Source organism: Eleginops maclovinus, chromosome 22 (genome assembly GCF_036324505.1).
Source record: "Eleginops maclovinus isolate JMC-PN-2008 ecotype Puerto Natales chromosome 22, JC_Emac_rtc_rv5, whole genome shotgun sequence".
In the NCBI taxonomy this organism is placed as follows: Eukaryota; Metazoa; Chordata; class Actinopteri; order Perciformes; family Eleginopidae; genus Eleginops; species Eleginops maclovinus.
This window is the reverse complement of record NC_086370.1, coordinates 5,115,486-5,142,798: the sequence shown is the minus strand read 5'-3', so window position 1 is coordinate 5,142,798 and position 27,313 is coordinate 5,115,486. Positions and strand designations below refer to the sequence as shown.

At 40.0% G+C, this 27,313-nt stretch overlaps 2 protein-coding genes across 2 annotated transcripts in view; one reads left to right on the top strand and one right to left on the bottom strand.

The window, feature by feature from the left end:
- Positions 1-514: 514 nt before the first annotated feature.
- LOC134859020 (cytochrome P450 1B1) lies at positions 515-5,810 on the top strand. The gene is made up of 3 exons (XM_063875288.1): positions 515-779; positions 888-1,895; positions 3,379-5,810. Exons 2-3 carry the CDS (start codon positions 898-900, stop codon positions 3,983-3,985), a joined length of 1,605 nt encoding a protein of 534 aa, XP_063731358.1. The 5' UTR covers positions 515-779; positions 888-897; the 3' UTR covers positions 3,986-5,810.
- Positions 5,811-13,204: 7,394 nt separating this feature from the next.
- LOC134858926 (regulator of microtubule dynamics protein 2) overlaps positions 13,205-27,313 on the bottom strand; it is a 42,672-nt gene continuing 28,563 nt past the window's right edge. Inside the window, 7 exon segments of the mRNA XM_063875157.1 lie at positions 13,205-16,155; positions 16,877-16,957; positions 17,059-17,112; positions 19,085-19,183; positions 23,496-23,573; positions 24,102-24,137; positions 24,139-24,178. Coding sequence (XP_063731227.1) covers positions 16,102-16,155; positions 16,877-16,957; positions 17,059-17,112; positions 19,085-19,183; positions 23,496-23,573; positions 24,102-24,137; positions 24,139-24,178 — 442 coding nt within the window. The 3' untranslated portion in view covers positions 13,205-16,101.

The window sequence follows — 27,313 nt, the reverse complement described above, 5'->3', positions numbered from 1 at the left end:
AAATAAGATAAAAATGTTAACAACAAAAGGATTAATGAAGATACACAATTATGAATATATATGTATGTTTTGAAATTGTTAAAACAAATAAGAATATGCCATATGTGATAAAACAACAACAACAATAATGATGATAATAATAATAATAATAATAATAATAATAATAATAATAATAATAATAATAATAATAATAATGATGATGATGATGATAATGATGATGATGATGATAATTATAATAATACAAAATAATAAACTAATTAATTGTTCCAAACCACAAGCTTGAATATTATTATACTACTTCTATTTTTTATTTATCAGTAATAATATGCAGTCAATCCTTCAGTTACCTTTCTCTACTTTAAACACTGCCGTTCAGTCACACAGACAAAAAAAGCCACCAGGGAGGGGGAAAGAGAATGCGTGTGAGGGAGAAAGGGAGAGAGAGGTGGGTGGAGGAGGTGAAGGGAGGAGGGTGGGGTGACACCCTTTGCAACAAACCTGCCCACTGTAACAAAGCGCACAGAGGGGCCGTGATGCTGCGCTGTTGGCGGATAAATGACTTCACTGTGCAGCGGGGCTTCACAGCATGGGCAGGCTGCAGACAAACACACTCTCACACACTGTAGATGTGCTGCACACTAACAGGCTGTGTTTTGGATTTGTTTCAGTATAAGAAGAAAAATATTCTAAAGTTGAAAAAGTAGTTTCCCCATTCAGTGAAAGACATTTAATATTCTGGAAACATCTGATGTTTTTCGATGAACTAAGGATCTACGCAGGTATTTAATCACCTCCTGATTCAGCAGAATGTCTTATTTTTTACATTTAAATGGACACCTCCTAAACATATTGCTAAATACATGTGCTTTTATCATATTCTCCTGCAGGATCCCAAAAATGGATTTTACTTTTGAGGGGATTAACCCGGCAAATGTACGCGCTTTGCTGCTGGGGTGTGTGACCCTGCTGTTCTCCCTTCACCTGTGGCGCTGGATCCGACAGCTCTCTGTACCCGGCCCCCCCGGTCCTTTCGCCTGGCCGATCATTGGGAACGCTCTGCAGCTCGGCAAAGCCCCGCACCTGTTCTTTGCGCGCATGGCGGAGAAATACGGTAACGTGTTCCAGATCAAACTGGGCTCTCGCACCGTGGTGGTGCTGAACGGGGACTCCATCAGGCAGGCGCTGGTGAAGCAGGGACCCGACTTTGCTGGACGACCGAACTTCACCTCCTTCCAATACATCTCCAACGGGGACAGCCTCGCGTTCGGCACCATCACAGACTGGTGGAAGGTGCATCGCAGGGTGGCTCAGTCCACCGTGCGCATGTTCTCCACGGGGAATCCGGACACTAAAAGGACTTTTGAGCACCACGTCCTGTGCGAGGTCAAAGTGCTGCTGCAGCTGTTTGTGAGGAAGACACAGGACCTGCAGTATTTCCAGCCCTTGAACTACCTGCTGGTGTCCACAGCTAACATCATGAGCGCAGTGTGCTTTGGGAAGAGGTACTCTCACGATGACGAGGAGTTCCAGCAGGTGGTGGGAAGGAACGACCAGTTCACCCAGACAGTGGGAGCCGGCAGCATAGTGGACGTGATGCCCTGGCTGCAGTACTTCCCAAACCCTATCAAAACCATATTTGACAACTTCAAGGACCTCAACCTGGAGTTTAATATGTTCATCGGAGACAAAGTTATCGAACACCGGAAAACCATCCTGTCGAGCACCATCAGGGACATGACGGATGCTTTTATTGTGGCCATGGACCAATTAAGAGACAAATCAGGGGTCTCATCCGGCGGGAAGGACTACGTGCCCTCCACTCTGGCAGATATTTTTGGAGCGAGTCAAGACACACTGTCAACTGCACTGCAGTGGATCATCCTTATCCTGGCCAAGTAAGCATTCTTAATTATCATAGAGATCATTTGAAGTCCCTGAAGGTGCTTAAATTAGACGGTGTAAATCACAATGGTTCATAAATCAGAATCCTCATCCGGTTGCTAAAACATGAGGAAGTTTAGGATGGGGGGGTAAAGACAGGCTGCAGGTACTCGCAGAAAAACATCAAGAGCAGAAAGTGCACAGTCAGCATTTTACTGTACAAGTAGCAAGATCGTTGGCAGGTTGTACTCAAATTAATGTTAATGTTCTAATCCTTAATCCCATCAGTTCCTGATCTGTGTTATACAATGCCTTAAGCCATCTAGTTTTTTTCTTTTTAAAAGGGTTTGTACCTCTGTAGTATATAGTAATAAATGTTCCCATGCGTTACATTCTCATTGGTTACTAAATGTCAGTAAACTGCCAATTAATTAAAGAGTGCTGTAGCAAGATGTGTTTTTGTGGGCCAAACCGAAATATAGCATCACGCTGGTTCCCTCAACACATTTTTCTGTGATTTTTGTAGAAAATAAGACCTTTGGTAATCATAGGCTTATGACACTTGCACATATTGTTCAGATATCAAAGTTTAATAAATAAACTCCACCTTTTTCATTGTTTTAGCATGTATACAATCGACAAAAGTAAAAAACTGAAGTCAGGCAATAAACGCAAAAGACAAACATGGTCACAAGACTTAAATGTCTCCACCTCCAAGCTCAAGTTAGTTTGTTTTGTGTATTTATGTCTCATTTGGCAACAAGTTGGCATTTTAATAGACACTTAAAAGCTTCAAAATTCACAAGTGTGGTATTTCCTAACATATTTTATATCCAACAAAACGTTAATATCCCTTGGCCCCCACATTGCTCACCAGGGATATCTGGCCACTGTAATAGAATAGTAGTCATTTCTTTGGTCTCCCCCTTAGAACAAAATAAGAAATCATTTTAAGTTAGGCATCTAACTTAAACAACATAAAAAAAGCCAAAGATTTTAAGACGAGGAACCAAAATACAAAATTACTAACTCGTTCTCTAATCCTTTCTGCCTACAATTCTATCAAAGATGTTTCTTTTTTTTTTAAAGTTAGGCATCCAACCGAAACACGAGGGATCAAAAGTGTGAATTTGCTAACTTATTCCCAGGTGCTTTCTGTCTCCACCAGTCAAAAAAGAGAAAAATCATTTAAAATAAGTATTTATCCAAAACCCCAATAAAAAAACTTTTGAGAAGAGGGGACACAAATTGCAAAATTTGCTAACTCATTCCCTGGTGCTGTCTGTCTCCCTCCTTCAAAAAAGGAAAACATAATAAGTTAGTTATCTAACAAAAACCCATAAAAATAACCCAACAGTTTTGAGATGAGGGAACCAAAAGTGCAGATTTGCTAACTCATTCCTAGGTTTTTGTACTCACTCCTGCTGAAGCTCTGTATGAGTGTACATCCATAACTGTGGATGTGACATTAAACACTGCTCTCACCTGTGACTGCAGGTACCCTGAGATGCAGGTGCGTCTCCGGCATGAAGTGGACAAGGTGGTGGACCGCAGCCGGCTGCCCACCATCGAGGACCAGCCGCAGCTCCCGTACGTCATGGCCTTCATCTACGAGGTGATGCGCTTCACCAGCTTCGTGCCGCTCACCATCCCCCACTCGACCACCACCGACACCTCCATCATGGGCTACACCATACCAAAGAACACAGTGGTCTTCATCAACCAGTGGTCCATCAACCACGACCCGGCACTGTGGTCCCAACCGGAGACCTTTGACCCCCAGCGCTTCCTGAATGATGGAGTCCTGGATAAGGACCTAACCAGCAGCGTGCTCATCTTCTCTCTGGGGAAGAGGCGGTGCATCGGCGAGGAGCTGTCCAAGCTGCAGCTCTTCCTCTTCACAGCGCTGATCGCCCACCAGTGCCACATCACTGTGGACCCGGCCCAGCCCGTCAAACTGGACTACAATTACGGGCTGACTCTGAAGCCTCATGCCTTCTTCATTGCTGTGACTCTGCGCGAAGATATGAGGCTGCTGGAGGCCGCCACCAGGCAGGAACCCACGGGGGGGGCCTCTTCAGACTCAGAGAAAAAAAATATATAAGTTGGTAACACTATGACACATGTTTATAAGGCACCTTAAACAGAACAGAATGTGATCAGTTTACAGCATCAGAATACTTTATGTATCTGGGGGCAAACTGGGATTTGTAACAGTTGCCTCCATTTGAGAATTAAATTAAATTAAAAAATTCATACAAACAAGAGACACTAAAGTAAAAACTTGCAATAAAAGAAACATTACAATTATTAAATCAAAATATTTATAAAAACCTAATAAGTTAAAGTCAAAATGTGCGACAAACAGATAGGATACATTTTTTTACAAATAAATATATAACATTTAAGATTATAACATTATAAAGCATTTAATAACAAATAAGGGAGGACTACGATTACTCATTGCTATAAGCAGACCATAACGCATAATGGATATGTTTCCAATGCCTTATAGACATGGGTGTCATAGAAAGTGTTACCAAATAAATCAAAATGTAAAACAAATGAAGGCTGAAACACAAAAGACTAATGAACTATAGCTCATGTTTCTGGGCTGAAACCATATTTATAAGCTGAAATCTCAGGCTATATTCTGATCATGTTTAAGTATTATTATGCCAGGAGGGGGGGGCGGAGGGGGGGTTCTGATGTGGCAGAGGTGTGGAAGGACACAAGGACAGAAGTGTGTACATGCCACAAGCAGCCATTTACAATCTGAGTTAGCACTTAGCAGTTAGCATCTCTGTTTGAGTCACAGAGGCAGATGACTGCAGTCATCTGGAGTTCAGCCTTAAAGACCTCAGAACTGTCAGCACCGTGGTTACAGGAGACATCAGCTGCTCCGACACACCCTGTGTGATTTGAGTGTGAAAGGATTGAAAGGTAGAACCCATCATGGTGTTGTCATGACTATGTTTCTGCTGTCGTATTATTATTATTTCTAAAGATTTGGCCACAACTTTTTTCCTCTTTCAAACTCTATCTAATTCGAATGTAAACCATGAACACTGGAGATTTTTAACTGACACGTTATGTGCTACCTAAGACTTGTGAATGAGCCCTTTAAACTAAAACAAAGTGCAGTACTAACATAGTTTTTCACATGCAGTTGTAAAGCTTAGTTACTCAGGAATAACGCCTTTGAAATGTCAATACTATTTTAATTATGAGAGTGATCTGATATATTCTGCTGTAGATGCAAAGTATAAAAAGATTAATATTAGACCAGTGTTATTTTGTCTTTGTGTTGGTCTATTTTTGTTACTCAAAAAGGTTTTTGTTTCAGTTGTGTAGAGCGCTGCTGTATGGAAAACCCCCGTCATTTATTCTCCATGTATAAGATGCCAGTAACCTTTCTGTATATCAATCCTCCTGCTGTTTAAATTAATGTTGGGGCTAATTATTGTATTTGTGGTCGAATTCTCCTCCTCAATTTGCTGCTCAGCATGAAAGACTAATGCACTGACTGTAAAGGATTGGAAACGAGCATTTAAAAAAAAAAGCAATGTATTTATTTTTGAAATAGCAGATGGAATTAAAGTCCTGATTTTTGTACGCCTAAAAATAATTAAAGTATCATTGATTATACACAACAAATCTATTGATGGCAATTTGACTTACATTATATTTGTGAAATGCACGCTGATGGCATAGTTAAGTTAGTAAAAATAGTAATTTCATGTTCCCTTTTTCTCACATGATAAATGTTAACTTCCACATACCGGTTCTGTTGAAGTTTAGCAGGAACTAGCGTCGGTGTGGACTGTTGAAATGACATTTTGCGAAAGGTTGGCGTGGACACTGTCATGCCATAAAATATCATGTATCAAATTAATGTACAATTAAATAACAACCTTTTTGAAAATCAATCATGTTAAATCATTTTTTCCTGAAAAATGGTTAGGAAATACTGTTTGAAGCCTATCTAAAATATTTAAGTGAATATTGTGGTGGAAATTCAACACTGAATCACTTTCTGGTAAGAAGAAGTCTGGGAATAGAAGTGGGCCAAGGCAAAATCAAACTAACTGAATAACGCTTAAATTATACATTTACAAGATAGGTCCACATACACTGCCCGGCCAAAAAAAAGTCACACTCTAATATTCGTTGGACCGCCTTTAGCTTTGATTACGTCACGCATTCGCTGTGGCATCGTCTCCACAAGCTTCTGCAATGTCACAACATTTATTTCTGTCTTGCATTCATTTTGTTTTGATCTTGTTTTGATGACGGGAGATTCGGACCACTGTGCAAAGTCTTCTCCAGCACATCCCAAAGACTCTCAATTGGGATCAGGTCTGGACTCTGTGGGGGCCAATCCATGTGTGAAAATGATGTCTCATGCTCCCTGAAGCACTCTTTCACAATTTGAGCCCGATGGATCCTGGCATTGTCATCTTGGAACATGCCGTGCCATCAGGGAAGAAAAGATCCATTGATGGAATAACCTGGTCCTTCAGTATATTCAGGGAGTCAGCTGACCTCATTCTTTGGGCACGTTGCTGAACCTAGACCAGACCAACTGCAGGGAGTATATATTTGGACACTGACACAGGTTTTGTTTTTTACCTGTTTACTGAAACATATTCCAATTATAGTTATATAATGGACAAGGACATAAAGAGCAGACTCTCAGCTTTCATTTGAGGGTATCCACATTCAAATTGGATGAAAGGTTGAGGAGTTTCAGCTCCTTAACATGTGCCACCCTCTTTTAAAAGGGATCAAAAACAAATTGGATAATTGACTCAAAGGCTATTTCATGGGAAGGGAAACCCCTTCACAACAGCCAACCGAGGGAACAACACTCTCCAGGAGGTAAGCGTATCAATGTCCAAGTCTACCATAAAGAGAAGACTGCATGAAAGTAAATAGAGAGGGTTCACTGCACGGTGCAAGCCACTCATAGTCCTCAAGAATAGAAAGGCTTGATTGGACTTTGCTAAAAAACATCTCAAAAAGCCAGCACAGTTCTGGAAGAACATTCTTTGGACAGATGAAACCAAGATCAACCTCTACCAGAATGATGACAAGAAAAAAGTATGGAGAAGGCGTGGTACAGCTCATGATCCAAAGCATACCACAGGCAGTGTGATGGCTTGGGCATGCATGGCTGCCAGTGGCACCGGGTCACTAGTGTTTATTGATGATGTGACACAGGACAGAAGCAGCCGGAGGAATTCTGAGGTGTTCAGAGACATACTGTCTGCTCAGATGCAGCCAAATTGATTGGGCGGCGTTTCATAATACAGATGGACAATGACCCAAAACATACAGCCAAAGCAACCCAGGAGTTTATTAAAGCAAAGAAGTGGCATATTCTTGAAAGGCCAAGTCAGTCACCTGATCTCAACCCAACTGAGCATGCATTTCACTTAAAGACTAAACTTCAGACAGAAAGGCCCACAAACAGAGAGCAACTGAAAACCGCGGCAGTAAAGGCCAGGCAGAGCATTAAAAGGAGGAAACCCAGCGGTGACATCCATGAGATCAAGACTTGTGTTGTATTAAAGCTGAAAGTCTGCACTTCAACTGCATCTGAAATGTTTCATTTAAAATTCATTGTGATAATGTACAGAACCAAAATTAGATACACTTTGTTTCTGTCCAAATATTTATGGACCTAACTGTAAATATCTTTGGGTTTGAGACCAACAAAACACCTTGGACATTTAAAAACTGGGATGGAGATTTTTCACACATTTCCTGATATTTTAACTACCAAACAATTAAGCGATAATGGAAATAATTGTCAGTTGTTGACCATAACTTACATACAGTACCTTCTCGTACACTGCAGGAGAAGATAACATTTTCAAAACTGTTTAGAGGAAAACTATTATTTTGTCTCCAAATAATAGATAAACACATCCATTTGCTGTGAAGTGGACATATTCTTAATTTCCAGGTGTACCTCTACAGGGACATGTCTCCATGCTTCAATGTTCAGAAAGCTCTTTATTTCTCTCATCCTGCCTGTGCTGCAGCTCCTCTTTTCACCCTCTGTCAACATGCTAAGGGTGTAACCATGGAGACATTTGCAAATGTAAGCATTCCAAAAATTCAGTTTCTAATATTTAGCCTGCTGATCAGCATTAGTGCTACAGTTAACTGTAAATTTGTAAAATAAAAAAATGCAAAGACTTCTTGGCACGTTGCCAGGTCAGGTGGAACCAAAAGGGAAGTGTTTAAGAAATCCTTTTCCCCGCACAGCGTTTTATCTTGCCCTGCCAGAACATCCTGTACTCAATCAGAGAGCGGCTCGCAGCCAGACAACTTTTCAGAGTGCGTGACAAATTCAGATAAACGACAGTAGATGATTAGATCGCTCCATGCTCCATCTCTCAAAATTGAATGTGAAAACTAAATAGTGCCAGCGGAGTCGTGTGGCAGCGTGCCAAGAATAATCTCTAGGAATCGGAAGCTAAAACTGTTTCTTTTGCTGAAATAAGGAGTCGACAGATCATCAAACACAAATGAGCTGACAATGAGTAACTCCCTGAATCAGTGGCGTGACTCCAGTTATAATAACAGACACTATCTGCCATGCATCACAGGGAGCTGCAGCTAAATATTCTAAGTACAAAAACCGAAATGTGATATTCTCCAAAATATGGAAATGGAAAAACATTCTATGTAAGGTACGTGCTGATGAAAAATCCTTCTGGGAAAGATGAAATACTAAATGGAAAGCGGTAAGACGGATCCTGTGTCATGGGAGTTTACACCTGTCAAGAATGCATTAACGAGATTAAGGTGAATCTCTCTGTAAACTCGTATCCTGCATCGCCGCGGATAAAACGTGCAGATCATTCTGCGCTTGACTAAGTGTTGTGTAACTTTGCATAGCTGAGCTTAAGGTTGTGAATAGAGGGTTATAAGGAGATCTGAGTGATGTTTACAAGATGGTGCAGATGTTTCAGAGAGGTCACCGGCTGCAGAGACCGACTGATAGGAGCTCAGGAATGAAGACACAATATCAGCCTGAATCCTGAGCAGGGTCAAGATGGGTTGAGTTTTGGTAAAGAGCAGAGCAGAAAAAGATCAGTGGAAAACATAACATTATCCTCCTCCATCTGATTATAAAAGTGCTGCACTTCAGTATGATTTTTTTCCATTGGCGGGATTCAAACCTGCGTCCGGCACAGCAGGGACGGAGCCCAAGAACATCGGCTGCTAGCTCTACCATGTGAGCTATGCTCTTTTTGGGCCAGTTTGGCCAGATACTGTAGATAGATTCAAAAAGGAGTTCCAATAGCCAGAGTCAAACCTGCGTACGGCACAGCAGAGATGGAGCCCCAGTGGATTGACCTCTAGCTCTTCCAAGTGAGCTATGCTATGGACCTTCATTACAAATCTGAGCTCCTTTGTTTGTGTTGTTTCTTTTATTTTTGTCCCAGTTCCGCCTTTATAAGAGAGATAGATTTAAAAGATGGCACTGGAGGGGGTGACACACTTAATGGCGGGATGAGAACCTGTGTTACAAAGAAACAAGACAACTAGCACAGGTAGCTGAAGCAATACCGTTAGATTGACAGGAAATTCAGTGACAAATATTTTCATATGTATGTTTGTGTCATCAATTGGTTTTTGAAAGTTTCCTGTGTCCCTGCATTATTTTCAAATACAAAATCCTGTACCTAACAGTTCAAAATGAGCCAAAACCCACCAGCTACAGGCTACAGTAAAATCCTGCCCTAGCATCTGTGCAGTGATAATCTAATGATATATAATAGTCAAACAGAAACCATTTTTATACTTTTAATACTTTAAAATGATTATGCCAGCCTATTCTTACTTTTGTTTTGACAGTATTAGTACTTTAGATAAAGGATCTGAGACTTCCCTTCATTGTTGCCAAAAACGCTGACGCTTCACTGCAGCAATTAGTCTGTGATAATCTGAATAAATGCGTTCTTTTTGTGGTAAAATTGCTGTTGGAAAGCCAGAGGAGGGATTTCAAATGTCATTTTTTTTTGCCCCCCCCTAGGAGGGAGTAATGCTGGTGGAGAGAAAGACTCAGGTTGAGAAACAGCAATGAGATTAAGATGCTGTTATACAGTATTTCTTTTTTGAATGAACTGTGGTGACAGTAAACTGCAAGTGCTCGTTTGATATCTCAATTCTTTATTTGAGAAAAGAATCAAACGTTCTCTTGTACATTTTACAGCTATAATTGTGTATCCTACTGTGTACTGCCTGTAAAGCACTTGTACATTCGTGTTGAGAAGGGTGCTATATAAATAAAATTGTACTTACTTACTTGATATTGTCAAATGAGTCTATTCCTAAGTAGTGTGCCTGGTTTTGCGCTCATTTTTGCTTCTGCTCTTCTGAGGACATTCCCCGTGGGATTGCTTGATCAAATGAAGGGCAGCTCCCATCCCATGTAATAACGCTACAATCAGCAAACATTTAGCACAGCTTAACATAAAGGCTGGAAACATTTAGCTTAGTTTAACTTGTTTGACTTTTAAATTCACTTAACGCTGTCCCATGCAAGAAAACAATGCTTAACATATTGAAAAGCGGGAGACATCTTTAACGATGAATTTAAATTTGGTTCTCGTGTGTAGACAGTTCTTGTGATCCACCCCTCGTATCAGATTGTAAATATTGTTTAATATATGCAATTTGAAATGCTACTACGATGTTAATCACAGATCAGGGGGTGTAAAAACATACCATACCTAACATAACATAACAAACCTCAGCACAGGAAACATCTGGGCTTGGCTGAACATTGTGCGAATGGGGGAATCAACCCTGAATTCTCGTAATCTTTTTAATTTGCAGGGTTTCGTTCTCCCATCTGCCTCAATGACTACCGCCCAGTTGCACTCACCTCCATCATCATGAAGTGCTTTGAGCGGTTAGTCAAAACTTTTATCACCTCCTCCCTCCCTGACTCACTGGACCCCCTGCAGTTTGCCTACAGAGCAAACAGGTCCACGGATGATGCCATCTCCCTCACCCTCCACACTGCCCTCTCCCACCTGGACCAGAGGAACACTTGTGTGAGAATGCTGTTCATTGACTACAGTTCAGCATTCAACACCATTGTGCCCTCCAAGCTCATCATTAAGCTCAGGGACCTTGGGCTCAACAGCGCCCTCTGTGACTGGATCATGAGCTTCCTGACGGGCAGATCCCAGGCAGTGCGGATGGGGAACATCACATCCTCCACCTTGACCCTCAACACCGGAGCCCCTCAGGGTTGTGTGCTCAGCCCTCTCCTCTACTCCCTGTTCACGCACGACTGCGTGGCCACACACAGCTCCAACACCATCATCAAGTTTGCTGACGACACGACCGTCATCGGCCTGATCACAGACGGTGACGAGACGGCGTACAGAGAGGAGGTCAGAGCCCTGACATCTTGGTGCCAGGACAACAACCTCCATCTCAACGTCAGCAAAACAAAGGAGCTGATTGTGGACTACAGGAAGAGGCAGAGAGAGGCACACACACCCATCACCATCGACGGGACTCCTGTGGAGAGAGTCAGCAGCTTCAGGTTCCTCGGGGTAAACATCAGTGAGGACCTGACATGGACACATCACACCAGGGTCATATCCAAGACGGCTCGACAGCGGCTCTTCTTCCTCCGCAGGCTGCGGAAGTTCAACATGGACTCCAGGATACTCTGCAACTTCTACAGGTGCACCATCGAGAGTATCCTGACTGGCTGCATCACCGCCTGGTATGGCAGTTGCACCGCCCTCAACCGTAAGACTCTACAGAGGGTGGTGAAAACTGCTCAGCACATCACCAGGACGGAGCTGCCATCCATGGAGGACCTCTACACCCAGCGGTGTAGGAAGAAGGCCGGTAGGCTATTAAAGGACCCCCATCACCCCAGCAACAATCTGTTCTGTCTGCTGCCGTCTGGCAGACGGTACCGCAGCATCCGGACCAAGACCACCAGACTCAGAGACAGTTTTATACCACAGGCTATAAGACTACTGAACTCCTGAGCTGTGTGAATGTCTACTCACATCTTTTTATAGTACACACATACATATATGTATATATATATATATATTATACACATCTGCCATACATATCTGTTTATAGTACACATATCTATATATTATACATATCTGTTTATAGTACACATATCTATATATTATACATATCTGCCATATACATCTGCTATACATAATATATGCATCTGTCCATACCTCCTCATTCCACAAGTATTTAAATACTTTCAATGTATTCCACATATGTATATATTTCACATCCTCAAATCTTTATTGTTGTTATTGTAAATATTCTTCTCTCTTTTGCACTATTTTATTTATGTTATTTGCACCATGTATGTTGAGTTGTTGGAGGAGCATGCGACATAAGATTTTCATTGCCAACATATACGCTGTATCTGCTGTGCATATGACAAATAAAACCTTGAAACCTTGAAACCTTGAAACCTAAACAGCAGTAAACCCTACGCCTGTTTTGTCAACATTTGTGTTTTTATATTTGGATTCTTTCTGAAGCTGCAGCGTGTTTCTCAAAATGTAAAGGTTAAAGGCTGTTGCAGTGCGTTTGCACCTGTTGGCCACCGTACCAGGAACAGGAAAAGTGCAATTTAAACAGACATGTGTACAGGAAAACTTCAGGAAAAGTGTAGAGGATGTACTTGCTGATTGAACTTTGTGAAAAAGTGTATGTGAAAGCCGCAGCTTCTGGATTCTTATGCTACATTGGGTCCTGTCGTTTAGGACAGCATGTACTGACAACAAGATTAGATGTAATCTCACACACTCATGCTGTATGCCTGTAAAAATATAAAACATCCAGAGTTTCCTTTTGTATTTAAGGAAAAAACCAGCTGTGAACTAATTCTGCAACTGTTCCAACGGCGGCTGAAATGAAATGCAACTGGAGGCTTATAAAATCAGTCCATTTTTTTACATGACTGTATAAACAAACACCTGTGCTTCTAAGAACGGCTCGACCATGGACGGAAAACGGCTGAAACATGACTAGACAGGTGGCCTTAATCTGATCCAGTAACAGATTAACAAATGCCCTGGCACAAAATGTACAGTCTGGGGGAAAAGAGGAAGAATCATCAATAGTTTTGCAGGAGCCGGTTTGTTGAGTATGTTTTTGGATTAGGATCAATATAGCTCACGACCAAGAAATCTCTAAACATTGTAATCATAAGTTCCAAAGTGTTTGCCACTGGGTGTTTCTTATGATGTGCATAAAAGAAATGAGCACACACGAGTGACAAACTGACACCTCGAAATCAGGATTGCATGGATTTAATGAGTACAGAACCATTAATCATTCACACACTCCGCAGTATAATCCCTCTGTAGTGTTTATATCTGACAATGAGTCTGCTTGCTTTGGCATTTGAAGAAAAATCAATCGCCTACATTCGTAGCGCTGGTAGAAAAAAAAAATGTGACAAATACAAATTACTTTACGTCATTTTCACAATTCAAGTAACAACACAATTTAAATTCTAGAGTCTCAAGAGCCAATCAAAATGCATCACACCTAGCACATGTGTAAAATCATTAACATCTGGAATGCAGTTCACAGTACGTACCATCACATCGTGTCAACAGCTCTGCGTCCTCTGATATATTCATTAGAGTCTCGGTACGGAGCAATTGATCTATTATTCTTGTAACAAATAGAAACAAAATGACAAACAACTCTTTACATCTTTATATGTTTCTTTTGTCACTTAAACAGAAGTGTTTTTACATTAAGAGAAATCTGAGTAAACCTCCAATGAACCAGTGTGATAGGGTATTATTTATATGTAGTGTATAAAAATGTTGTTTTTACACGGCATACCAGGTTGGGGTCCACTTCCTCTGACATAGGAAAAGCCCTTACTAAAACCGATGTCTAATTTCTTCAGATTACGCAGATTTTAAAACAATATAAGAGACGAAATGAAATGAAAGGATGTCCCTGTACATTTTTTTTTAAGAAAAAGGGATGAACATCAAAGGACCCCCCCCCCCCCCCCCCCATACGGATACTTTATAAAACTTGAGTTATAAAAGAGGTTCTGTAATGAACCTTTAATTCACAGAAGCAACCGGGAAATCACTTTCTAATTCCTTCTGAGGACATCTGGAGATTAGTCTCAAATTGTAAATATCATGGGTCAACTAAAACCCAAGACATGTCCTCTTGTGAAGAGTCAAAGTATTCCGTGAGGTTAACATACCCAGATCCTAACATTAAAACAACACTGTCTCAGGAGTTGTCTGGGTCAATTTAATGACTGCTGGGATTAGACTGAAATAGAGCGGTGCAGTGATGACGTATTTTTGTAGGATGACGCGGATGTTAGCGTCGCAAAGGGCTGCCTCCACAAAAAGCTAATGGGATTATTCAATTTCAATTCAGTATTTTGCTAAAATAAAGTCTGTGGCAAACACACGTTTTGTTCAGCAGGATCTTCTCCACGTATTACCACCACTTTGTGATTTGTTTAGTGTGAATGCAATCACCAGTAGTAAATAAATCACGGTATGCTAGCGGCTATAAACAATCTAAATCACAGTGGGATGATGTTGAGCACTCTCATTTTGCCTCTTGTTAGCAGCTGCTGTTTTTAAGATGCATAAAAGCTTTCGGACATTCACGAGTGGGGTATTTACTGACATGTTTTATGTCGTAGAACCAAACGTAAAGATTTGTTAAGCTTGTGTTGACTACAGACCAGTGACTTACAGACAAGGGAACTGAATAAAAGGGTTTACGACTCATTCCTTATAGGGCAGAAGATAGTAGAAGAAATCAATCCTAAACAGAACTGGGGTCAAAACAGAGTTGAGTTTTGGTCCAAACCAAATGAACATCTAGACATTAGAAATCTGTACCCTCTTTCATCTGAGGCACCCAACGAAAAACATGTTAAAAAAGTGTGAATTTAAAACAAGCGAACGAGAAGGGGTACGATTATTTCTTTTAGGACTTATTCCTGCACCACTCTAACAGCTGAACAGTACGAGTTGTATCTGAATGGTCAATGTATTCTATGACCAGATACCAAAGTCAACAAATAAAAAAAAGCACTGTAAAGAACATAAACCGTGTTCCTGCAGCCAGACAGCAGAGTGACGGCAGAGTGAAGAGGGCAGGAGGTCGCCGGCGGTCACAGCATTCCAATCTCTCTGTTTGGGTGCGCCATTGTCTGATGTGCTTTTGTTATTGCCTCTTGAATGTGAGGTGGGAGACACAACAAACGGGTCACTTCCTAAAAAGCGACAGGTGACTATGGCTGCTGTACACGTGGATCCACTGAATATACAAGTATACACTAACAATCACAGACTTTACTACGTGTGATTAACCCCATCTCTGCTACGGTTGAAATGATTAAAATGTACTTTAAAACCCGGCTTAATTATCCAAGATATGGAAAACCTTTTTGTCTCACTGAGTTAGTACAAGTGAGAGCTCCTGATGTTCCACTATAAAATCAAAAAGAGACTAGTATAAATATCTGGGTAACACTTTCTATGAAGTCTATATTGCTTAATATACAATATAAGGCATATTAATCTCCAAGTAATAATCGCCACAAGCACTCATAACTATTCATAATGCCAGCAATCACAACACATTATAGAGCCATGCATTATGACATCACGGTTTAATGAACGTGAAAGAATAAATAATGAATGTATTATAATGTTTTAAGAGTGGTCATTGTTTTTTTTAATAGTTTAAAGTATTGTGTGTGTTTTCCTTGCATAGAATTATTGATACTTCTTTCACAGAAAGCAAACAATGAGTACTTTGACATTGATTATAACACCTTGTTAAAACATTCTAAAGTTTTCCAACTAAAGGAAATGATGAAGTATATATTATAAAAGGCTTTATAATGTGCTATGATTGTTGTTGACTATTTACGAGTGCTTTTAACTCTAATTATCCGGCACTATAAGCATATTATAATGCATTATAAACCATGGAAAGTGTAAACAGACTTGGAATTAAAACTCTATAGGACGGTTCCCATTGAAGATTTCCCTCCACTCACAGAGTGAATTAACATGATGTCCTTTCAATCCACACCCACACACCCACACACACACACACACGCACCCACACACACATCCTGTAGCACATGGAAAACACATTTCCAGGAGCTTGTGCATGCTGTGGTCACATTCCCAGTGCCGGGCGGAGCACGTCCAGCTCCTTCTGTGCATCTTCATCCTGAGGGATACAAACATTTGGAAATGATTTTGCTTAACTGAGACTCTATGATCTTACAGACTGTGACATGGATATAAATACACAAAATTGAGATTATATTAAAAATACTTCACAGCAGCATGTTAACAAGGCATTGCACACAAGTTCAAATATCATTTAAAAAAAGAAAGAATTCAAACAAATATACATAGATATTCAGTATCTCTAAAGAGTATCTAAACAATTGAACAAATATAACATGTACAGAATAAATCAGAATACAGTGTAAAAGACCAGCCGAAAAGTATAAATATATAAACATATAAATATATATATTTATATGTTTACTGATTATATAAACAATATCAGGCTTGGGGAATAACGGATTACATATGATAGGAAAGCATCATCAGGATACAAGAAACTGTATTACTTTACCATTACATAAAAAAAGACTTGAGGAGATTTACTAAAAAGAGCGCCTACTGCCTGAATCTGCTTCATGGTTTTCTTTGGTTCATTTATTCTGTTTTTAATTCAGTGGGTGAACCTATATGTTAATAAAATAGTGTGTGTGAGATTAACTGTGTGTATTAAACTAAAAGGGAGCATTGTCTGTCAGCTCAGATTTGATTCCTGCTTCTTTAAACTGTAGTCTGTGCTCATGTGTTTCAGTGTTGGTGGCTGCTGCCTGAATATGCTGCATGAATCTCTGAATAAAACATTATCCCAGTGTGTATACCTCTTTGGACACGGCATTCATTGAACAAGCAGCTTCACACATCTTCCTGGCTTTTTCCCTCTGCCCCAGGTCTTTGTAGCACTGCCAAAGACAAGAAAATAAAACCATCAACGCATGGTTTAGTCTCAAGAGAAAACAAACCATGGCTATGAAAAGCTAATCTTCCAGTTTCTGGTACTGACCTTAGTTAGAAACACGTAGTTGACTTTGGAATATCCTGGCTGGATGTCTTCAACCTGGACGAAAACATTGAATGGTTTGTCGTTAAAGACAATCATAACACAGCTTTGTTGGATACTCAATTTAGATTGGTCAACTTGGACACTCCACAGGTTTATCATTTTCGCTAACAGACCGATGCCAAAGAGGATCAAAGGAGAGCACAGAACTTTGGATTCATGATGGCTAAACTTTCCACAGTAAAGAAAATAAAAACAGAGTAAGAGAAGGTAAGAGGTTTAGGCACGTCAAGAGTGCTGGACGTCAAGGAAATCAAGAGAAGACAGACGGACAGGAAGTAAGCACTATGGGGAACACGGTGAGGGCTCTGGCAGTGTTTTAAGACCAGTTAATGGAACATGAAATGGGAACAGGATTGATCAGTTATGGAAAACCTCTGTTATTAAGATAATGTGCTGTTGCGGCAATTCCACCTGTTGCTAAGCAGTAGAACTGACTATATTTTCTTAGCGGAAGCAATACCATGAATTTTGAATCAATACTTAATTAAGGTGTAGGAAAAAATAATGGTAGATCATCTCTTCACTCATCTATATGCTGTCCAATGGCGGATCAGAACAAGTCTTTACACGTTATTTTATTTTAAGTGGACTAGATGAAGAGTTCCAGGATCTGGATTCAGTGGAAGACACCCGTTTTCCCCCATGCCTGGTCAGCAGTTCTCCCAAAGGCCTACAGTACAACAACACTCTGCTTGACTCATCCACCTGCCTCTCTTTCATCTCAGCAGCTCTCCTACAGTTAGTCAGGCACAGATAACCACAGGATAGAGGCCGGGGGGGCCGTTATACCTAACAGGATGTATTTGTTAGAGCTCGACAGCCTAACCTGACGCCCCCCTCCTGGTCACAGGCCGCATGTTGCAACAGGAAGCACTTAAATTGATGGCTGAGACACACAAGACGATGAGGAAGAGGCCTGAACAAGAATATTAGCCAGAAGCAAAATCCATTTCTGCACTATATAAACATCTGGAATATTGGAACACAGATTAAACTTTCCAAACACCGAGCGTTTGGGCTCCGAACGCCGGGTGCAGGAGAGACCTGGAGGCAAGTTTCAAGAGAATTCAAAACAGGACACGATGCGCCTTGAAATCAGGACCGCTCAGGTGAGAACATGCAGTCATTTAAACTGCATGCAAATACCAATGAGAAATCAGACTCTGAAAAGTGGAGTAGGAATGAGTCCTATAACCCGGGAATGAGTTTACATTTACATCTTTCCGGTTCCTTCTGCTCAGAGTCAAATATGTTTGAACTATCTCTCCAGAAATCAACATTAACAAATGCCCGGTATTTCCCCATGGCAAATAAATCCGTTAATCACAATCAATTATGCAAAGTGATTTGCCTGAGAAAAAAAAGATGTATGCTGCATCTGATAAACTACAATTACTTTTATTTGGTAAGAGTAACAAACACATTTATTTTGTATTATCACATCACTAAGCTGACGGATAACTGCAAAGAATCTTTATTGGGCTTTTCATTTATTTGTAATGTCATTGTATTTGAAAGAGTGTTTTAACATTATCTTTAACATGTATTTATTGAAGTATTCGAGTCCTGTACTTACTGACGCATTTCTATCAGTCGGTAAGTTCTGTGCTGCTTGTTTTTTTTGACTTGGTTAGGGAGAATAGTATTGTTTTTATTTTTGGTTTTGGTTTGTGAAGCACTTACATTATGTGTATAAAACACAGCATGTAAATAAAGTTTAATTGATTGATTGATTGTTGGTTGATTCATCGATAGGTAATGACTCAAAATATAAGGTCAGATTCGCAGCAAAAAGCTAAACTACTTTACAGTTAGTGTTGAGCCATGTTTTGTGTATTTCTTTATATGCCAGGCACACGCTGTAACCACTGGTAAAAGTGTCAGTTTGATGACAATAGCTCACTTGGAGACACTCGCTTTTCTAATTAAATGTTAGGAGGAGAAAGTTGGGAATGTATCACTGCACCTTTAGGAAGTTACTCAGTGCATCTTGCACGGTGGCACTCGGAGGATCTCCAAATAGCGTAGCAGCAACTTTCCTCTCAATCCACGACAGCTGAGCCACCTGCAACATAATGCAACACCACAAGTTAAATACAATCTGCACAAACGATTCAGAGAAACTTGATACGACGCCAAATAGCACAACTTTGTCTAGTTACCTATTTTACAATTCCAGGGTTGAATAACATGGGGAAATGATCTGATCGCAATTGTTTTATGAATTCAATTTACAAAAGCAACTTTGGATACAATGAATATACTATATGCTTTATTATTGGAATATAACGTAACTGTAATCATCCCAACAATATATTTAACATACAAGGTTAGTTATATAATAAAACAAGTTGTTTAGAGCAGTGGTTCGCAACTGGTCACGCCTCAGGACCCGCTTTTCCTTCGTCAATCAATCACGATCCGAAGTGTTGAACCACTGCAGTAATATACAGTATATTCCATGCAAGACAGATTATATCCCTTCCCAGAACTAAAGTATACTTTAAAAAAAGTTTAAACTGGTGATGGTCATCACGTTTTCTAGAATCAGAATTGAACTTAATGGAATAAAAAAGGCACATATGTTTTGTATTAAATAAAAAGACAGACTTGGAACCAACCCTGGAAACTCACCACACGTGACAAATGTGACATGTTGAAAACCCAACCCCTGAGATTTTTTGAAATACTAACATGTAAAGTACGCATTCTAGTACACTCTGAGAAGAAAATAAATACATCTATTATTCCCCGGCATATTTAATAATATTTAATGCCATTTCTGTTTTGTTACTTTGTTCTGACAGCTGAAGCGGCTGCTCCTCAGAGAGAGGAGGAGAGGAGAAACTGTGTGAATCACTTTAAAGTGTGGATAAGGGTAGATAGCCCGCATTTCTCTGTGGGTCCAAATAAAGACAGCCTACACATTATGTCGTTATTATAAAAACGGTGAATGAGATGGATGTATAAAGAGTAGTTCTACCGCAAAGTTATTCTCTGTGGGGACTTGCAGCAACATGGCGCAATTATGATTCTGACTGGCCAGACGACTCGAGAAGTATCAGTAAAGATGCTTTATTGAGAAGATGATCATTCAAAACCGTTTCTGTTCGCCGACATTTCCAGTCAAACCGCTACTGTTACCGCAGCATTAGAAATTCCGGCCTTCAAAATAAAAGTTTGACTTTTTTCCGTGATTTTTTTTTCACTTGCATATCTGCGACCCAGCAGCTGAGAACCACTGGTTTAGAGGGCTATTTTTATTTGCAAGGAAAAAAATAACTAAAGTTATGTGAAGAAATCTGTGTGTGTCAGCTTCCAAATGACAAACTGTGTGATCCTTTACATATGGCAAACATAAACTCGATAAAAGGTTCCATGTATGAAAACTGCATATTGTGAGGTTGGGTGATTTTAACCGGGGTAACCAATGACACAACCATATGAAGTCGTTGGAAAGAAAGTGATGGGCAAAGAATTGAATGATAGAAAAAATGAGATACGACAAAATGTGCACCTCAACATAAAAATAATCTGAAATTATTTTGAAATTCATATAAGCATTAACACATATTAGCGTTGATGCACATTGAGGCGTTTCTGACCAGGTTGGTGACATGGTTAGCATTTAAAAAAACAAACCCTTTTTTCTTCAGTCTTGATCTGAAAAGTGTGTTCTTTTACATCACCATGTCAAATTAAATGCTCTACCTGTTTCACTTACTGGGTGGGGTTGGCCTGTCTGATGCACCTGTCACCACACCCAGCTGGGATGTGACAATGATCCCAGTGTACAGAACACCAGTGCAGCACTTAAAAGCCAAGGGAGTCATAACACGATTTTCAGCTGGTGATTAATTAGCTCTCTAAGACTAATTGTGAAATAGCAATCCACTACAAACACACTTTCCTTGATTCAATTCCTGAATAACTTCATTAGTGTTTCCGAATGAAATCACAGTTTTTCAATGACATGATGGGAACACTCTTTAATCAATTTGGTTGACACGCAAGATAATTTGAAGTACTCAAGTGCCTGTTGGAGTGGCTAATGCCATTGCTTCTTGACTCTATGCACTTGTTTGGGAGCAATTCTACTCCATGACATTGACATTTTATAGATATTATGGATGGGCATGTGTATAGCCCACATTTGATGAACACTATGAAATGAAGTTCACATCAATAATGTTTTATTGGCTGTCAGCAAACAATGTGTTGGTGCATTAGCACCACCCAACGGGCTGGAGTGTAGAGGAGTAAACTGGCAGAAATAAAAAATGAACTCAATACAGCTGTGAACAACCAATGTTTAATTGGTAAATGGATTTCATTTATATAGTGCTTTTTTCCACTACTGCTACTACGCAGAGCACTTTCACGCACAGTTGACTATGCAATTGGGGCTCAGTTTATTGCCCAAGGACACTTCAACACGAGTCATAGCTGTCGCACAAACTAAATGGTTTAAAGAGGTCCTTTTAAGCCTTTTGGGGTTTCTCTTTCCTGTAGTGTGTTCTATAGGTTTTTGTGAATGTAAATGGTCTGCAAAGGCTAAAATCCCTGTGTTCCCTCCAGAGGGAGTTTCTCCCCACAGCCTGAAATGCTTCCATTCGACTCCTTTGATTATCAGTCATAGTGAATAGAATTTAAAATACAAATAAATGAAAAATAAGCTTTGATTGATTGATTACTTCTGTAGCTTAGTGACATCACTATCCAACACTCCTACTTCTATTGGCTAGCGGTGCTGCAGCACAGGCAGTATGAGAAAAACAAAGAGCTTTTTGATCATTAAATCATGAAAGCATGTCACAGTAGAGACACAAACAACAAATATGAACCTAAAAATGTGCAGTATATGTCCTCTATAACGATGAATTTTGTGGATATTTGTTTCCCTGCTTTTGTTTAAAATATCATTCTTCTTAAGCGTTTCAGGCCAAAAATCCCATACTTTCCGGTATTTTGAAGATAAAATGTATACTATACACCTTTGTTTCCTCCTGACACATTTCACAGAAGATGTAAATGGCCAGTAGTGAGACGGGGACGGACATGTAATGTTCCTGCCTCGCACCGATTCTCATACTAATTGCAGGTGTTGCGTTGCTCTGGCGTCATCACAGGACCTTTCAAACAGAACCGCTGGCTGATGACAAACAGTAGATCATTGTTGAGCATGAAGGCACCAGAAACAGCCCATAAACCTGAAAATATCAGGTGTTACAGCTCCACTAAATCTACACAGTCCCTCATCTCTCCGGTTTCAACAGTGTTGATTAGTTTTATATAACTTTATTTTCAGGCAGTCACTTTAAACACTGGTAACGAGTTTCATGATAAATAGCCATGAATTTTACCACCAATTCTCATATATTAGTAATTGCCATAACGGTTGTTTTTTTACTTCCAGTTTCAAAAACTAATGCAATGCGGAATGAAAATATGGAATGGCTAGCCATCAAAATGACTGTATAGATAGAAAAAAAAAGAGTCAAAAGCAAAAACCTAAAAGGCACAAACAATAGCCCCTCTCAGATCTATATCAGAATACATGATCATTAAGGAGGAAATATTTCCTGTTTTAAAGGTATTACTATTATCCTTGAGCCATATAAAATGTTGGGACCGACTATTTAAATATATACTTTCTTTGCTTTAATTCTTATTATCGTGATTTGCAGTTTTACTTTATTAATTAAGATATTTCATAGTTTGCTTTATTTCCTTTTGGCCTTAGTGTGTATTCAAAATTGTCATTTCAATTAATACGGTGTACTTTTTGTAGTCCCTATGAGAAATTTCTACTTTTGTTGATCTTAATCGGATGCCAATAAAAAAAATACAAAAAATACAAATTGTCACAAATAGTGATTTTGGAATACACAGGAAATGAAAAAAAACAACATCATATTATAAGAAGTTATTTTTCGGGGAATTGTTGTAGCCACAATAATTGTGCAGTGACAGAAATTGTGACATGATCTAATATAGTTTCAGCCCTTAAAATAATTGAACTTCAAAACGTTGATAAATGCTGCTGGTGATTACATTATTGATGGACGATGGTTATAAAAACAACTGTCTACACTGAAAGCACAGAAGCAGAATGAATATCAGGTAGAAATATCTCCATGGTACATTTTGAATTCAAGCAAACAATGCCTGGTGCGGCTTTGTATGAATAACCCCGAGAGAATTACAGCCCTCAGGGAAACCTAAACAGAGGGGAAGAATGAGGGGAAATTATGTGTGGGTTAGCAGAGGGAGGAGAGTGGCCTGCAGACATGACAGCCTCTATAAATCCCCTGTTTGTGTATCTGAGAAGTGAAGTGAAAGATATGCGTGTGTCAGGGTGGGGGGGAATCACATACAGCGTAGCACCAGCGTCCCAGGAGGTAGTAGGACAAGGGGTCTTGTGGCTTCAGCTCAATGGCTTTATCCAGATGATCCTGGGAGGGGAGGAACACAGACAGACAGAAGATTTTCACTGTTGATTCATGACACGGCTGCTATTTCCACTGCCTTCTGTTCTGGCCTGATCTGTCCTGCTTCACCAACCCACAAGTATTTCACAAACACCTCACACACGCGATCTCGCAGAGCGACCAAACACTCCCGGCTCGCACACACCCACCCTCGTTCTTTTCCATTCTTCTTCTCTCCAATTCAGGCTTTTTTTTTCCTCCCCTCTTTCATATCTTCCCTCTCCTCTCCTATGGCTTTCTCTTTCACCTGTTTGCAGGTACACAGTGTTTGTGAAGGCTGCTGACAGAAGATAAAATGCTACGTGCTGTTGATCCACGCTCCGGCTTATGCAACCGAAAGGCTGTAGGAGTGGCTTACAGGATTAAGTGATATGGGGAGCCATTCCCCGCTACATAGGAGAAACTCTACACAACATACATTGTATATGAAAGAAGTAGTCAATAATAGTGCAAGCATTTCATTACGTTTCAGAACACGTAAACTGAACTAACCTTAAAGATGTATCCGTTCTTTATCTTGTTCTGCACCTGTGTCATATTCTGCCATTATTCCACACATGATGGCGTACCTGTGGAGAAACAGAATGATGTTGTTTAGTTTTGTAAAATCCGTCGACTGGTTATGCTTTTTGGGTCATTGTTAACAGGTTATACGTTAACACATGTTTGTAAAGATTATACATCCCCCTGGACCAAAACGCTGGAGTACTTCTTGCTGAAAGACGGCAATGACCACAACAAATGGCATCTATAAAAGAAATCTACTTTGTATGGATATGAGGTGTCCGCTGCCAAGTAAGCGGGTTTGACTCCCAAGTCCTCCTCTCTATCTCCCCCTCTCTGCTAAAAAGTAGAGATGACACAATTATCCAAATTCTAATGAATGCAAAAGGACAACACGCATTATAAATAGTGGTTTTAAAATAATAATGTTAATAAGTAACACTCAAAATGAACAGATTACCTACTTAAATTGTTGCCTGCTCAGGCTTATGTTAATCCTGCTGACTTCTTTTACAAAATTACATTAATTGAAACTATCATTGACTATCATTACTGATATGAGGTGGCTATTATATGAATATTTGAACATATGTCAGGTTATCAAAAGCAAAAGCTGGATTTCTGGATAGTCATTATTTAAAGCTGAGCCTCAAGACAGTCGATTGTCGAGTGTCTTACACTTCAACAAAATCACACTATCAACTCAGGTTGCTCAGGAAGTTTGAATCTTTGACCACACAAGATCACCTCCATCTTTACTTTGCCTCATCATTATGATGCAGGCAGACTTGAGAACTAAAGGAATTTACTGGACTGAAAAATAGTAGAAGATAGTACAAGCCAGTAATGACTGGCTGCACGGTTTAGAGTACCTTAGAACTCTACGTTCTTCTGCTCCTAACACTAGGGCGGGTCAAATTGAGAATGTAAATTTCCCCTCTGTGGGACGATTAAGGGTTCCTTTTTTATTCTTCTTTCTTTACTTTGATATTGTTCCTGTAGGTTGATGTGAATTCTAGGGCACAACTGGAAAAATCTAACAGGGGCTCGAGGTTTTGGGGTTTTGCTCACCCAGTCCTGACATACTACAGTACAAAAGTCAAGTAGTATGGAGTTTTTCTGGAGTTGGGAGGAATGGAGAGAAATGTACTTCCAGTCACACAACCTTCTCTCTGGGTCACTAACACTGAGACACCAAAAGGACTGAAAAAGCACCAACACTCAACCTTCTTTGACTCCTCATTAGGCAACGTCAGCAGAGATAAGCTGCATCACCTTAGTCCTTTGCCCACTAATTATTACACCGACTTGGACCAGTGGGCAGGTGGAAGGGAAACAAAGAGCAATTTCTGCTGGGGATGTGTAAGTCAGCATGACGTTGTGGGTTTGGAGAAGAGCGGAGAGAGGTGATCAAAGTAGTTTCTCCGCAAGGCTGCTTTAATCCTACTGGTACTCTGTCAAACACCAGCGAGCGACACAAATACCTTTTATATGAAGGATCAGCGTGCACAAAGGTCATCTGGCAGTGTCGTCTGACATGGTGATGCTAGATGGAATCTGTGACTGTGTGTGCGTGTGCACTGAAGTGTCTGGTATGTGTGGATGGATTTTTAAGTAGGGGTTTATCGGTGATCTACCGCTCTCCTATGCTGTCCTCACTCTTTCTGTTCTGGTCTTTGAATTGTGATCAGGCATATAATGTTGTTAGACTACACGACTGAGAAAAGACAATGGACAAAGTTTTTGCTGTGCTGTTGCAGAGTGAAGAATGTACTGCAACATTAGCATGGTTTAACTGAAAGAAGAAACAAAGACTTTTGACTTTGGTTGACAATGTTCCAATAACTACCTCATCAAAATGTAAAATTATCATCATCTTACCACTCCTGCTTTCTGTGGGCGTTGTGTTGGAATAACAAACACAAATACCAACCACATACCTTTAAGAACCCAGAATATACTCTCCAAAGATAACATATGCTGATGAATTGTGTGAAATTGGAACAATACAAATGTGTTTGTTTTCTTAAGGAAGCGCAGGGTGCGGCCACTGGTTGGCACTTTATGAGTTGGGATCTCCACAACATCAGAGATGCTATCTGTCTGCAGTTATGCTTCCTAGCTTCCAATGAAAACAGACTGCTGGATGTAAAGGCTTTGAGCAAATCCATTGACGTTGACTTAATATCTGCTGTGCGGAAAAGGAGCCAGGAACGGCTGGTTTACACTTGATTACTACATTTTAATAACATTTTGAGCTCGCATATTTTGCAGCAGTTCCACAGCCTGACTAGATACAATTTGAACTTGAAACACTGCCTTGTGGTTGTTTGCTTCCCACAGCTAGTTAAGTTGCTGTTTATATCCATGTCTTTCCAAATGTCATCACCTGAAAAGCTCACCTATTGGAGAGTGTTTTTGCCAAATTGTAATAAATTCCCTTCAAGGTTTTCTTGAGGTATCGCATTCACGAGAATGAGTTGGACGACAGCCAGACGTACAGGCAGACAATCCCAAAAACATTATGTTGTCGTCAGGGCAACATAATGTCAGGGCGAAGGAATAACAAAGCGACAAAATAAAACACTGGCTCAAAAAATTTGAATGAAAGTGGGAACATTTGTTAGTTGGAGCCTGTGTATTGGATAAGCATTTCACCATCAATGAACAACTAACTAGCTAGTGGACCATCGGCTTGACTAAACAATTTCACACAATGTTAGCAGCTATTGGATTGGATTGGTATAGATATTAAAAATATAAATACATGTACCCCTCAGAATAAAGCATCATTATGAGGTCAAACTTTCACTTTGTCTAATTCATTGGTTTGTGGACAAATACTTGACATTTTTAGTACTTTAGTGATTGTTTAGTGCCGATAAACAAAGGTTAGCGTGCTAACATCCTAAACTAAGATGCCCAAATATGTATTGTTAGCAACTAGTGCTGCTTTAATTTGAATATTTGGATTGGATGTTGGCCTGTTGATTGACAAACAAAACCAGGAATTTGCTGAAATCACTTCATTTTTTTTGTCACAAATCAAGCGCTAAAACAATAAAACGTGTACAGCCTGATATGCTGCTCTAATAAAACACAAATGGTCAAAAAAGCGAACTATTCCTGATAATAAAAAATAAACTGTCCTAGCTTGTCGTTGCCTGTTCGACATTACACACAATGCAGTGATTCCAACA